This window comes from Pristiophorus japonicus, chromosome 5 (genome assembly GCF_044704955.1).
Source record: "Pristiophorus japonicus isolate sPriJap1 chromosome 5, sPriJap1.hap1, whole genome shotgun sequence".
NCBI classification, from domain to species: Eukaryota; Metazoa; Chordata; class Chondrichthyes; family Pristiophoridae; genus Pristiophorus; species Pristiophorus japonicus.
In genome coordinates, this window is record NC_091981.1 from 126,257,007 (window position 1) to 126,270,933 (window position 13,927).

General features: G+C 40.9%; 1 protein-coding gene across 2 annotated transcripts in view; it reads left to right on the forward strand.

Annotated features, from left to right (window-relative positions):
* pex1 (peroxisomal biogenesis factor 1) overlaps positions 1–13,927 on the forward strand; it is a 119,458-nt gene that overhangs the window by 57,355 nt on the left and 48,176 nt on the right. For both annotated transcript variants that reach the window (XR_011593346.1, XM_070880922.1), the window contains exons 12-15: positions 5,173–5,343; positions 6,862–7,016; positions 7,903–8,092; positions 8,642–8,808. Coding sequence is in view for 1 of the 2 variants with exons in the window: in XM_070880922.1 (XP_070737023.1) it covers positions 5,173–5,343; positions 6,862–7,016; positions 7,903–8,092; positions 8,642–8,808 (683 nt within the window). In the remaining variant the exon portion in view is untranslated. The remainder of the gene's footprint in view (positions 1–5,172; positions 5,344–6,861; positions 7,017–7,902; positions 8,093–8,641; positions 8,809–13,927) is intronic.

A 13,927-nucleotide genomic window follows, 5' to 3' on the forward strand; every position in this document is an offset into this window, starting at 1 on the left:
AGCTGTGGATATTCCGTTATTGAGTATATTCAAGACAGTGGTCGATACATTTTTGGGAATTAAGGGATATGGGGATAATGCGGGAAGGTGGAGTTGAAGTAGAAGATCAGCCATGATTTTGTTGAATGGCGAACAGGCTCGGAGACCAAATGGCCTACTCCAGTTCCTATTTCTTATGTTCCATAGATCTGCTATCCTCATGGGGAAAAAAGAAGCACCCAATATCTAACCTAGCCCTAGACGTGCGTAAAATGCCAGCTGTGGCTAAGTTGGTAACACTCTTGCCTGAATCAGAAGGTTGTGGGTTCAAGTTCCACTCCAGAGACTTGAGCATAAAAATCTAGGTTGACAATCCAGTGCAGTACTGAGGGAATGCTGTACTATCGGAGGTGCTGTCTTTCGAATGAGACATTAAATCAAGGCCCTGTCTGTTCTCTCAGGTGGACGTAAAAGATCCCATAGCACAATTTTGAAGAGCAGGGAGTTATCCCCGGTGTCCAGACCAATATTTATCCCTCAACCAACATCTTTAAAACAGATTACCTGGTCATTATCACATTGCTGTTTGTAGGAGCTTGCTGTGCGTTTCCTACATTACAACAGTGACTGCACTTACAAAAAAAAAGGTACTTCATTGGCTATAAAGCACTTTGGGACACCCAAAGTGTAAGGTGCTACTTGAAATTATCCAAAATTCAGCAGTCCCCCCCATGTACTAACCCACATCAAGTCAAGATCACCCATCACCCCAGTGCTTTCTGACCTGCATTGGCTCCCAGTTAAACAGCGCCTTGATTTCAAAATTCTCATCCTTGTTTACACAAGAACGTAACAAATAGGAACAGGAGTAGGCTATACGGCTCCTCGAACCTGCTCCGCCATTCAGTAAGATCATGGCTGATCTGATCATGGACTCAGCTCCACTTCCCCGCCCGCACCCATAACCCCTTATCACCGTATCGTTTAAAAAACTGACTCTTTCTGTCTTAAATTTATTCAATGTCCCAGCTTCCACAGCTCTCTGAGGTAGCAAATTCCACAGATTTACAACCCTCAGAGAAGAAATTTCTCCTCATCTCTGTTTTAAATGGGCGGCCCCTTATTTTAAGATCATGCCCGCTAGTTCTAGTTTCCCCTATCAGTGGAAACATCCTCCCTGCATCCACCTTGTCAAGCCCCTTCATTATCTTATATGTTTCGATAAGATCACCTCTCATACTTCTGAATTCCAATGAGTAGAGGCCCAACCTACTCAACCTTTCCTCATACGTCAACTCCCTCATCCCCGGAATCAACCTAGTGAACCTTTTCTGAACTGCCTCCAAAGCAAGTATATCCTTTTGTAAATATAGAAACCTTACGCAGTATTCCAGGTGTGGCCTCACCAATACCTTATATAGCTGTAGCAAGACTTCCCTGCTTTTATACTCCATCCCCTTTGCAATAAAGGCCAAGATACCATTGGCCTTCCTGATCACTTGCTGTACCTGCATACCATCCTTTTGCATTTCATGCACAAGTACCCCCAGGTCCCGCTGTACTGTGGCAAATTGCAATCTTTCTCCATTTAAATAATAATTTGCTCTTTGATTTTTTTTCTGCCAAAGTGCATGACTTCACACTTTCCAACATTATACTCCATCTGCCACATTTTTGCCCACTCACTTAGCCTGTCTGTCCTTTTGCAGATTTTGTGTGTTCTCCTCACACATTGCTTTTCCTCCCATCTTTGTATCATCAGCAAACTTAGCTACATTACAGTCAGTCCCTTCTTCCAAGTCATTAATATAGATTGTAAATAGTTGGGGTCCCAGCACTGATCCCTGCAGCACCCCAATAGTTACTGGTTGCCAACCAGAAAATGAACCATTTATCCCGACCTCTCTGTTTTCTGTTAGTTAGCCAATCCTCTATCCATGCTAATATATTACCTCCAACCCCGTGAACTTTTATCTTGTGCAGTAATCTTTTATGTGGCACCTTGTCAAATGCCTTCTGGAAGTCCAAATACACCACATCCACTGGTTCCCCTTTATCCACTCTGTTCGTTACATCCTCGAAGAACTCCATCAAATTCATCAAACATGACTTCCCCCTTCATAAATCCATGCTGACTCTGCCTGACCGAATTTTGCTTTTCCAAATATCCCGCCACTGCTTCTTTAATAATGGACTCCAACATTTTCCCAATCACAGATGTTTGGCTAACTGGTTTATAGTTTCCTGTTTTTTGTCTGCCTTTTTTAAATCGGGGCATTACATTTGCAGTTTTCCAATCTGCTGGGACCTCGCTAGAATCCAAGGAAATTTGGTAAATTACAACCAATGCATCCACAATCCCTGCCGCTACTTCTCTTAAGACTAGGATGTAAGCCATTCGGTCCCGTGGATTTATCTGACTTTAGTCCCATTTTCTTACTGAGTACCACCTCCTTAGTGATTGTGATTGTGTTAAGTTCCCCCCCTATAGTCCCTTGGCTATCCACTGTTGGAATATTGTTCGTGTCCTCTACCGTAAAGACTGATACAAAATATTTGTTCAGAGTTTCTGCCAGCTCCATGTTCCCCATCACTAATTCCCCGGTCTCGTCCTCTAAGGGACCAACATTTACTTTAGTCATTCTTTTCCTTTTTATATACCTATAGAAACTCACTCCATTGACTTGCCCCTCCCTATCTGTAATCTTTTTCAGCCTCACAATCCCACAAGATGTCTGCGCTCCTCAAATTCTGGCCTCTTGAACATCGCTCATTTTAACTGCTTAACCATCGGTGGACGTGCCTTCAGCTGCCTGGGCCCTAAGCTCTGGAACTCCCTCCCTAAACCTCTATGCCTTTCTACCTCTCTTTCCTCCTTTAAGACGCTCAATAAAACTTACCTCTTTAAACAAGCTTTTGATCATCTGCCTTAATTTCTTCTGTGGCTCGGTGTCAAATGTATCTGTTTGTCTATAACACTGCTGTGAAGCGCCTTGGGACATTTTACTACGTTAAAGGCGCTATATAAATAAAAGTTATATAAATGCATCTTTGTTTTTTATACACATGACCCTGGTCTTCCCCAATCTAGCTCTTTAAATATTTTATACACCTCTATCAAATAACCCTGACTTCTATGCATATCTAAAATGAATATGTCCAGCTTTTTAAGCCTATCTGAGTGACTATGGTTGTTTTGATATGGAAATCATTCTTGTGGTCCTCCTCTGAACTGTCTCTGAAGCCTTTATATCACCCACCATATTAGGGGACCAAAATTGGATACAGTATTCTAAATGTGGTTTAATCAAGGTTTTCTGCAAGCTTCAGCTCAGTGACAGGTGAGGATTTGTGCTTAACAAGGGAAAAGGGAAGGTGGAGTTTATGAAAAAAGTAGTTCTGAGAGTCTCCTCAAAATTTGCAGCTTAGTCTCAGAATTATTATGCAAATCCTCTCTGTTCGAATCATCATCATCAATCTGTTAACTACACTGTGGGACTGAGACTGAGTCGTCAGTGCATCAGGAACAGCACAATACACAGAGGCCAGTACCAGAATCTCACCAGAGCATGGGGCACAGAATAAATTCAGAGAAAAACCAAGACTATATAGCCACACCGGAACCCCCACCTGAGCAAGGAAAAATTGATGTTGAATTATGTTTATGAAGCAATGAATTAATTCAACTATCAATTTCTTGCATTACATTAGATGCTAAGGCTACATGATTCTTACCAATCCAATCATCACCAGAGCATCTGGAGTTCCCCAAGAATCAATTCTTGATTCCCTAATCTTCCTCATCTACATACTACCCCTTGGCAACATTATCTGAAGACATCGTGTCTGGTTCCACGTGTATGCTGATGATGCCCAACTCCACCTCTCTCGACCCTCCTCTGTCTCTGTGCTATTAGACTGCTTGTCCAACATCCAGTCTTCTCCAATTAAACATTGTGAAGATCAAAGCCATTAACTTCAGCTCCTGCTAAAAACTTTATACCTTTGTCACTGATTCCATCCCTTCTATTTGACCCTGAGCTGAACTGCTGACCAATATTCTTTTTATCATGAAGACCACCCACTTCTATTTCTGTAACATAGCTTGCCTCCACCCCTACATCACCCCTACTGCTGAAACTCTTGTCCATGCCTTTGTCGCCTCCAGACTCAACTATTCTAATGTTCTCCTGGCTAGCCTTCCATCCTTCACTCTCCATAAACTTCAGCTCATCGAACATTTGCTGACAGTATCCTATCCCACACCAAGTCCTACTTAGCCATCACTCATGCCTTTGTTGACCATTGGTTTCCGGTCACTCAACATTTCCAATCATCCTCGTGTTTAAATCCTTTTATGGCCTTGCCCCTCTCTATACCTATAACCTCTTGAATCTCCACAATTCTCTCTCCCCCCCCCCCCCCCCCCTCCAGAACCTCTGACTCTGGCTTCTAGTGTATCCCCCTCCCTTGCCCCACTATTGGTGGCCATGACTTCAGCCATCAATGCTCAAAGTCTGGAATATGCTTCTTGAACCCCTCTGCCTCTCCATCTCCTTTCTCCTCCTGTAAGATCTTCCTTAAGGCCATCTGTGATTAAACTTTTGGTCACCCTTCTAATAGCTCCTTTGGCTCGGCATCCATTTTTGTCTGATTGCACCTCTGTGAATCACCTTGGTACCAATGTTCCCTCTAATTATTTTTCATGTGCGGTCCCTTTAAATTTGCATGATATCTTTCAGCGGCAACAGCTTGTGAGCAGCTCATTGGACCTCCCAATTGATGCACGCCCATACACACTAGGTGGAACACTGCTCGGGACGTTCTTCTCTTAAAGGAGCTATATAAATGCAAGTTATTGTTCTTTGTTCAGTGTAGCAGAAATATTTTGTTTTTGTTTGCATGAGTGGCTCTCTTGATCAGTTCCATAGTCTCATGAATTGCCGTGTGAAACATGTGGAACATTCTGTTCATTTCTCGGGGACTTTATTTTCATTAGGATGGGCTCAAATAGTGAGAATGTATAGAAATTTTCAAATGTCACTTATTTAAAAAATCTGCAATATTAAGTGTTAAATTATATATGCTTACATAAATGGAATGAAAGATTGTGTTTTAGACATACATGTTGAAGGGAGAAGAGTCTGTGTGCAACTGTTAATATAAACCTTGTTAATTTGTTTTTACATCTAGGTAAAAGGGCTGAAAATATCCGTAAGAAATGGGAAGAAGCTTTTACAGAGGCAGCATGGAGACAGCCTTCTATTATTCTGTTGGATGACTTGGATCATATTACTGGTGCCGTCTCTACCCCAGAACATGAACACAGTGCCGAGGCTATTCTTAGCAAACAGCTTTCTCAAAGTAATTACTTCAATTTTAAAACTTTTAGCACCTATCCAGTAACAGGCCAGTAACATTAGAATGGGATCATTATTACTTCAAGACTGAAAACAATACACTCTTATGAACTGTTGAAAAGAAATTGTATCTGATGCATTTAATTACAAAAAATGATAAAATATTTCTGCTATCTCGCGGTAATTAAATTTACTAGAGTCATTGGTAGTGGATTGCCTGATTATGGGGATAGAACATTGGAAACCCAACCACAGGGATTTGAGTTTGGATATTGTGTGTTTGACAGATAAATGCCTTACACATTACACAACTGGACAATATCACTTGGCCGACTTGGTTTTCTTATTTAAAAGTTTAAAAAAAAATAATTATTGCTTAAGATAATTAGAAAACTCTTGAAATGTGCCTGTGGTATGGACAGGTTAATTTCTGGAGTACTTTCTGGTTACTGCATACCAATAGTATTTCATAGAAAACAAATTAACACTTGTCAGCTAATTTGTCAGTATACGACACACATTTTTTGTAAAGTACTTTTTTTATTCTTTCATATTTGTTGATTGCGAGGGTAACAGGTGACTTGTTCTTTGGCCAAACTGCTATTTATGCTATTAAGCTAACTTCTAGGAAATGCAAAGAATCTGTGCAAGCTGACTTGCCTTATAATTTGCCTTTCAGTTGAGATTAAGTCTGGAAATAGAAGAGGAAGCTGGAGAGTATTTTCTGTTGCTGCTCCTCGCTCAAGTGCTTGATACTAGGTACTGAGGTATACGCTGCTGTGATTGCAGTTAGTTGTCCACATCCTACCACAACATGGTGTAGTGTTATGGTACACTAATGCTGTATTTATGTTGGAGGAAGGCTACTTCATTCCTCTGCTGTGAAATTGTTTTCTTTTGGGGGATGGCTTCTATAGAAGTTAAAACAACTTTTAAAATAACTGCTTGTGCAGAGTAGCTGTTTTAGTGTCATAATTAGCAGTTATTTTGCTTTTGCCAGTAGCTTGATTGATGCAGAAGGACCATTGCTACTGCCTTTACATTTATAATTTGCTGCTAAATTTGGAGGTGCTATCATTGATGAATTACAGATACTGTAAATGGGTTCTTAGTTGCTATACTGTAGGCTGACTGAGCAAATGTTATTTTTAATTTACTCCCCACATATTGTGCAGATTTTTGACTCTTGTAAAGAATCTTTAGAGACTGGACAGGATTAGCAACTATGAAGGGAAAAAAGAATTGGGAATAATATGAAAATATATTTGAACTACTTTTGTGTAAATGTAAAATATCTTTTAAGTGGTATGAATTTAATTTAAATTTTAATTATGATTGGGAATATGTTCCTTGGTTGCTGTGTAAAATGTGTTATATTGTCAAGAGTCTTGAATGTCTTAAATGGTTTCCATCGCTAATCATGTTGATACATTTGATATTGAATATTGAAAATGTAGTGAGTTGTTTCATTTTTATTTAATTGCATTGCTAACATGGAAATCTGTGCAATCTCTTTTTTCAGTTTTGAAGTATTTGATTGCTGAAGCAGTTTCACAAGGGACACTTACTGCATTGATAGCCACAAGCATTTCTGAGTATACTCTGCAATCCTCTCTGGTTTGTGCTGAAGGATCTCGCATATTTCAGTGCGTTCTGGATATTTCGCCTCCAAACCAGGTAAATCAACTTTCCATATACTACAAACTAAATCACACTACATCATTATTTGAATCATAGAATTAAAATATTCTTTATAAATGTTCTACTGTATCTTTTGAGGGCCATAGTGTAGCATTGGTATCAGAGTTAAATTAATAACACGTTTTGAAAAATACTATAAATTAACGAAACTTTGGGTTTCTATTTCAAGCTCTGAAGGTGCGCTATGTGATCTCTCAAATAGTAATGCAACTGTGTTCATTTAGTAGAGGGGGACTGTATAATGTGCCCACATCTACAGCACTGGTCTGTATTAAAACCAATAGAAACTTGGAAGAGAGGGAAAGACTAGGGAATATTTTCTGTCTCTATTCCTCTCCCAAGCTGCTGAATACTGATTTACTTTCTGCCTGTAATGTTTTTTAGGGAAATAGAAACCCCTATATTGGCCACAAAGCATTGGATTCTGTTAAAATCAATGGAGCTGCTCCAAGGGTACCTTGTTGTAAACTGTCACTGGAGTAACTCGGAGTGAAGTGGAGGTCAAAAAATACTGCACGATAAACATCTTTAGTTTTCTCTTTTTAAAAAGAGATGGGATGTAATTGTTTGTATCTATTAGAACTATACCTAATTTGTCTCTTAATTTGAACTATATTTGCTGTACAATATTTAAGTTCCTTTCATTTCTCTTTTAAAGTAGATACCGTATATGTGTTACAACCATAAATTAAAACCTGTCCTGTTGTGACTTTATTATTGTGTTCTTGGACATTTGTGGTTTGGGATAAGAAATACCGAATTTCATGGAAGTACAATTTACAAAGGGCATCTAATAATTCAGGTTTGAAATTAGTAAATATTTGGAGATGTATGTATTACATAGCTATCTCTTGGTTACCAGGACCAGCGAGTACAACTCTTGACCTCTATAATTCAAAATAAAACCATTATTGCATTGGAGACATTGAAGAGTATTGACCTTCAAAGACTGACTAAAGCAACCGAGGGCTTTGTAGCAAGAGATTTCATTATGTTGATGGAACGGGCTATGCACTCGCATGTATCAACTAGCAAAAACAACAAAGAACAAGGTATGCCTGTAAATTCAGACCTAATTGGCAATAGCATCATAAATTAGAACACAGTACCAGGCTCTACATTACTGTACTAATGTACAAAATTACCCTGATAATCTTCCGGCTATATTTTTATAAAGAAGAAATATTACAGTGCTTGCACTACAATAGGTTCTGGTTCCTTTACTTTTTTTAATTTTCTATTTGTTATCGATCAATTCTAGCCATAAGCCATTGCATTTAAAATGTATTTAAAAACATTGAATAGTTATAATATATTCCAAAAATTATATCTGCCTGTATGTCCTATTTACAAAACCTTACTTTGTGTAAAGTTTTTCCATTATTAATTTCTATGTCCACATTTTTAATAAAAACTGCCCATGTATACTTGTCACCCTGAAATCCTTGTGTTCTATTTTTTTCCCTTCTATTCCTCTCCTCGTTCTCTTTTTTTTTTAATCTCCTAAAATGTATAACCTCTTTGCCAAATTGAAGGCAAACTATTACATGTCAAGCTTCTGAAATCTAAAAGCAAATATTTTGTAATTTTTCTATTTGCAGAACTATATTTGACAACATCGGACTTCCAGCATGCCCTCTATGGATTTACACCTATTTCTCTAAGAAACGCTAACCTACACAAACCTAAAGATTTGGGCTGGGACAAAGTAGGAGGGCTACTCGAAGTCAAGCAAATTCTTATGGATACTATCCAATTACCTGTCAAGGTATGAGATTAAACTGTTGTGCAGTGAAATAATTTTTATTTAAGTTTGCATGGGAAATATCATATTTGTGTAGTATATTATTTACCAGAATAAAAAAGCTGGCAATGTTTCCTGTGTAATTGGAGGTTGCCAATGAATTGCAAAGTTTCCGATGAATTTCACAGAAAATTCAAAACTTAAGAACCCTGTTGCCTTAATTTTGTTTGATACAGTTGCCAATTAATGTTGGTTTCTAAACTTCAAAATCGAGAAAAAATCAACGCCAGATATAAATAGCATATTTATTTATATCTGCAATGATGAGTAGTCTCAACTTTTCAAAACGCACTGTGGCTGTAGTTAGCCCTTTGAAGGTACTGCCACATGTCTAATTGAGAATAATGGGGCAACACCTAACAAAAACAGCCCAAAAAGCATCCAAAGGCAGGACAGACAATGTGTTGCAGCTGCAGCATGTGGGAGCTGGTGGATACCATTGAGGACCACGCGACCACATCTGCAGTAAGTGTTGGTTGCTCGAGGAACTTCAGCTCAGAGCTGATGAGCTGGAATCCGAGCTTCAGATACTGCGATATATGAGGGAGTGGGAGAGTTTCCTGGACGCTATGTTCCAGGAGGCAGTCACCCTTTGGATTAAATCATTCAAATTTGGTCAGGGACAGGAGGGTGTGACTATGAGTGAGGCAAGTATGGGGATCCAGAATGTAGCATTGGAGGAGCCTCTCTTGTCCAAACAGGTACGAGGTTCTTACTCCCTATGTGGACAAGAACAGGGACTGCAACTTACCACAGCACCATGGTACAGGGCACCATTCAAATTGGGTCTATAAAAAGAAATGATGTAGTGGTGGGGGATAGATACTGTTCTCTGTAGCCGAGAGCATCAGTCCCAAAGGTTGTGCTGCCTGCTCGGTGCCAGAGTTAAGGACATCTCCTCTGGGCTGGAGAGAAACTTGGAGTGTGAGGGGAAAGATCCACTTGTAGGTACCAATGACCTAGGTAGGACAAAGAAACAGGTTCTGCTGAGGGAGTATGAGTAGCTCCGGGCCAAATTAAAAAGCAGAACCACGAAGGTAATAATCGCTGGATTACTACCTGAACCACGAGCAAATTTGCATAGGGAAAATAAGATCAGAGAGATGAACACGTGGCTCTAAGATTGGTGTGGGAGAAATGGGTTTCGATTCATGGGACACTGGCACCAGTACTGGGATAAGAAGGAACTGTTCCGTTGGGACGGGCATCACTTGAACCATGCTGGCACCAGTGTCCTGGCTATTCGAACAACTAAGCCTTTAAACTAAATAGTGGGGGGGAAGGTGAGCGGAAATTTAAAAAAGTCAAAGAGAAAGGAGAAGGCAATAGTGCAGGGTAGCGATTAGGGTATTGATAACTAGAGTGTGACAGGAAGGGACAGAGCGTATAAACATAAGTGTGCATTAGAAAGTGGGGTCAGAGTAAGAAAAAATGGTAAAAAGACAACATAAAAAATTCTTTATCTGAATGCACGCAGCATTCGTAACAAGATAGATGAGTTGACGGCATGAATAGAAATAAATGGGTTTGATCTGATAGCCAATACAGATACATGGTTGCAAGGTGACCAAAGCTTGGAACTGAATATTCAGGGATATTTGACACTTTGGAAGGATAGGCCGAAAGGAAAAGGAGGTGGGGTAGCTCTGTTAATAATGGATGAGATCAGTGCAGTAGTGAGAAATGATATTGGCTCAAAAGATCAATTTGTAGAATCAGTTTGAGTGAAGATCAATAATAAGGAAAATAAGTCACTGGTGGGAGTAATCTTTCGGCCCCCGAATAGTAGCTACACTGTAGGACAGAGCATAAATTAAGAAATAATGGAGGCTTGTAAGAAAGAGTGATTTTATTCTTCATATTGATTGGACAAATCAAATTGGCAAAGGTAGACTTGAGGAAGAATTCATAGAGTGTATTCGGGATGGTTTCTTAGAACAATATGTTGTGGAACCAACCAGGGAGCAGACTATTTTAGATCTGGTAATGTGTAATGAGACTGGATTAATTAATGATCTCAAAGTAAAGGATCCTCTTGGGAAGAGTGATCATAGCATGATAGAATTTCAAATTCAGTTTGAGGGTGAGAAAGTTAGGTCTCAAACTAGTGTCCTGAACTTAAACAAAGGCAAGTACAAAGGTATGAAGACAGAGTTGGCTAAAGTGGACTGGGAAAATAGATTAAAGGGTAAGACTGTAGATAAGCAGTGGCAGACATTTAAGGAGATATTTCATAACTCTCAGCAAAGATATATTCTAGTGAGAAAGAAAGATTCTAAGTGAAGGGTGAACCATCCGTGACTAACTAAGGAAGTAAAGGATGGTATCAAATGAAAACAAAGGCATACAATGTTGCGAAGATTAGTCGGCCACAGGATTTGGAAATATTTAGAAACGAGCGAAGAACGACGAAAAAAATAATCGAGAAAGAAGATGGATTGAGAGTAAACTAGCAAGAAATATAAAAAGAGACAGTAAGAGCTTCTACAGGTATATAAAAAGGAAGAAAAAAGCTAAAGTAAACGTTGGTCCCTTAGAGGATGAGACTGGGGAATTAATAATGGGAAACAAGGAAATGGTAGAGACTTTGAACAAATATTTTGTATCGGTCTTCATGGTAGAAGAAACTAAAAGCATCCTAATAATTCATAATCAAAGGGCTGTTGGGAGAGGGGAACTTAAAATAATCACTATCACTAGAGGAAAAAGTGCTAGGCAAACTAATGGGACTAAACAAAAGAACATAAGAAAATAGGTGCAGGAATAGGCCATACGCCCCTCGAGCCTGCTCTGCCATTTAATACGATCATGGCTGATCCGATCATGGATTCGGGTCTACTTCCCTGCCCGCTCCCAATAACCCCTTAATCCCTTATCGATTAAGAAACTGTCTATCTCGGTCTTAAATTTATTCAATGTCCCAGCTTTCACAGCTCTCTGAGGCAGCAAATTCCACAGATTTACAACCCTCTGACAGAAGAAATTCCTCCTTATCTGTTTTAAATGGGCGGCTCCTTATTCTAAGATTATGCCCCCTAGTTCTAGTCCCCCTATCAGTGGAAACATCCTCTCTGCATCTACCTTGTCAAGCCCCCTCATAATCTTATACGTTTCGATAAGATCACCTCTCATTCTTCTGAATTCCAATGAGTCAAGCCCCCTCATAATCTTATACGTTTCGATAAGATCACCTCTCATTCTTCTGAATTCCAATGATTAGAGGCCCAGCCTCCTCAACCTTTCCTCATAAGTCAACCCCCTCATCTCTGGAATCAACCTAGTGAACCTTCTCTGAACTGTCTCCAAAGCAAGAATATCCTTTCATAAATATGGAAACCAAAACTGTACGCAGTATTCCAGGTGTGGCCTCACCAATACCTCGTATAACTGCAGCAAGACTTCCCTGCTTTTATATTCCATCCCCTTTGCAATAAAGGCCAAGATTCCATTGGCCTTCCTGATCACTTGCTGTACCTGCATACTAACATTTTGTTTCATGCACAAGTACCCCCTTGTCCTGCTGTACTGCAGCACTTTACAATTTTTCTGCCAAAGTGCATGACCTCACACTTTCCAACATTATACTCCATCTGCCAAATTTTTGCCCACTCGCTTAGCCTGTCTATGTCCTTTTGCAGGTTTTTTGTGTCCTCCTCACACATTGCTTTTCTTCCCATCTTTGTATCATCAGCAAACTTTACTACGTTACACTCGGTCCTTTCTTCCAAGTCGTTAATATAGATTGTAAATAGTTGGGGTCCCAGCACTGATCCCTGCGGCACCCCATTAATTACTGATTGCCAACCCGAGAATGAACTATTTATCCGACTCTCTGTTTTTTGTTAGTTAGCCAATCCTCTATCCATGCTAATATATTATCCCCAACCCCATGAACTTTTATCTTGTGCAGTAATCTTTTATGTGGCACCTTGTCAAAATGTCTTCTGGAAGTCCAAATACACCACATCAACTGATTTCCCTTTATCCACCCTGTTCGTTACATCCTCAAAGAATTCCATCAAATTTGTCAAACATGACTTCCCCTTCATAAATTCATGCTGACTCTGCCTGACCGAATTATTCTTTTCCAAATGTTTTCCAATCTGCTGGAACCTCCCCAGAATCCAGGGAATTTTGGTAAATTGCAACCAATGCATCCACTATCCCTGCCGCTACTTCTCAAGACCCTAGGATGCAAGCCATCAGGTCCAGGGGATTTATCAACCTTTAGTCCCATTATCTTACTGAATGCCATCTCCTGTGATTGTATTGAGTTCCTCCCTCACCCCCCCCCCCCCACCCACATAGCCCCTTGACTATCCACTGTTGGGATATTGTTTGTGTCCTCCACCGTAAAGACTGATACAAAATATTTGTTCAGAGTTTCTGCCATCTCCATGTTCCTCATTACTAATTCCCCAGTCTCGTCCACTAAGGGACCAACATTTACTTTAGTCACCCTCTTCCTTTTTATGTACCTATAGAAACTCTTGCTATCTGTTTTTATAGTTCGTGCTAGTTTACTTTCATAGGGCTCAAGCTTCGGACCCCCGCTAGAACAGCGCACATCGGAGAGGCCCACCTAATTTGTAGAACTGAAAAAGTGCCAAATACTTACCTCGCGATTCTCCGATATCTGTAGGCCCGTTTCCAACTCGGTGGAGTGCAGCAGGAGCTGCTGGGGGCGGAGCTATAGCCCTGCGCCAAAAACAGTGCTGGCAGCTGCGCACATGTGCAGTCGCTCCTGGCCCTCCCAGCGTGTCCTGTCTCCGGACGACGACCCTATCCGTAGCCGAGTGGCCTGACAGTACTTGCCTCTTCCGCAGCGGCCCGCCCGGCATCTCCTGGGGGCAGGCCCCGCCCGAACTCGTCGGCGGCAGGGCCCGCCCGCCCGGCATCTCGCTGGGGTCGGGCCCCGCCCGAAGTCCTCAGCGTCGGCGGCGCCCGCTCGAAGTCTTGGGCGATGGTCCGTCTTCTGCTGGGGGTGGGCCCCGCCCGAAGTCGTCGGCATCGGCGGCGGGGCCCGTCCAAAGTGCTGGCCGGCGGCGGGGCCCGCCCGACCAGCATCTCCTGGGGGGGGTGC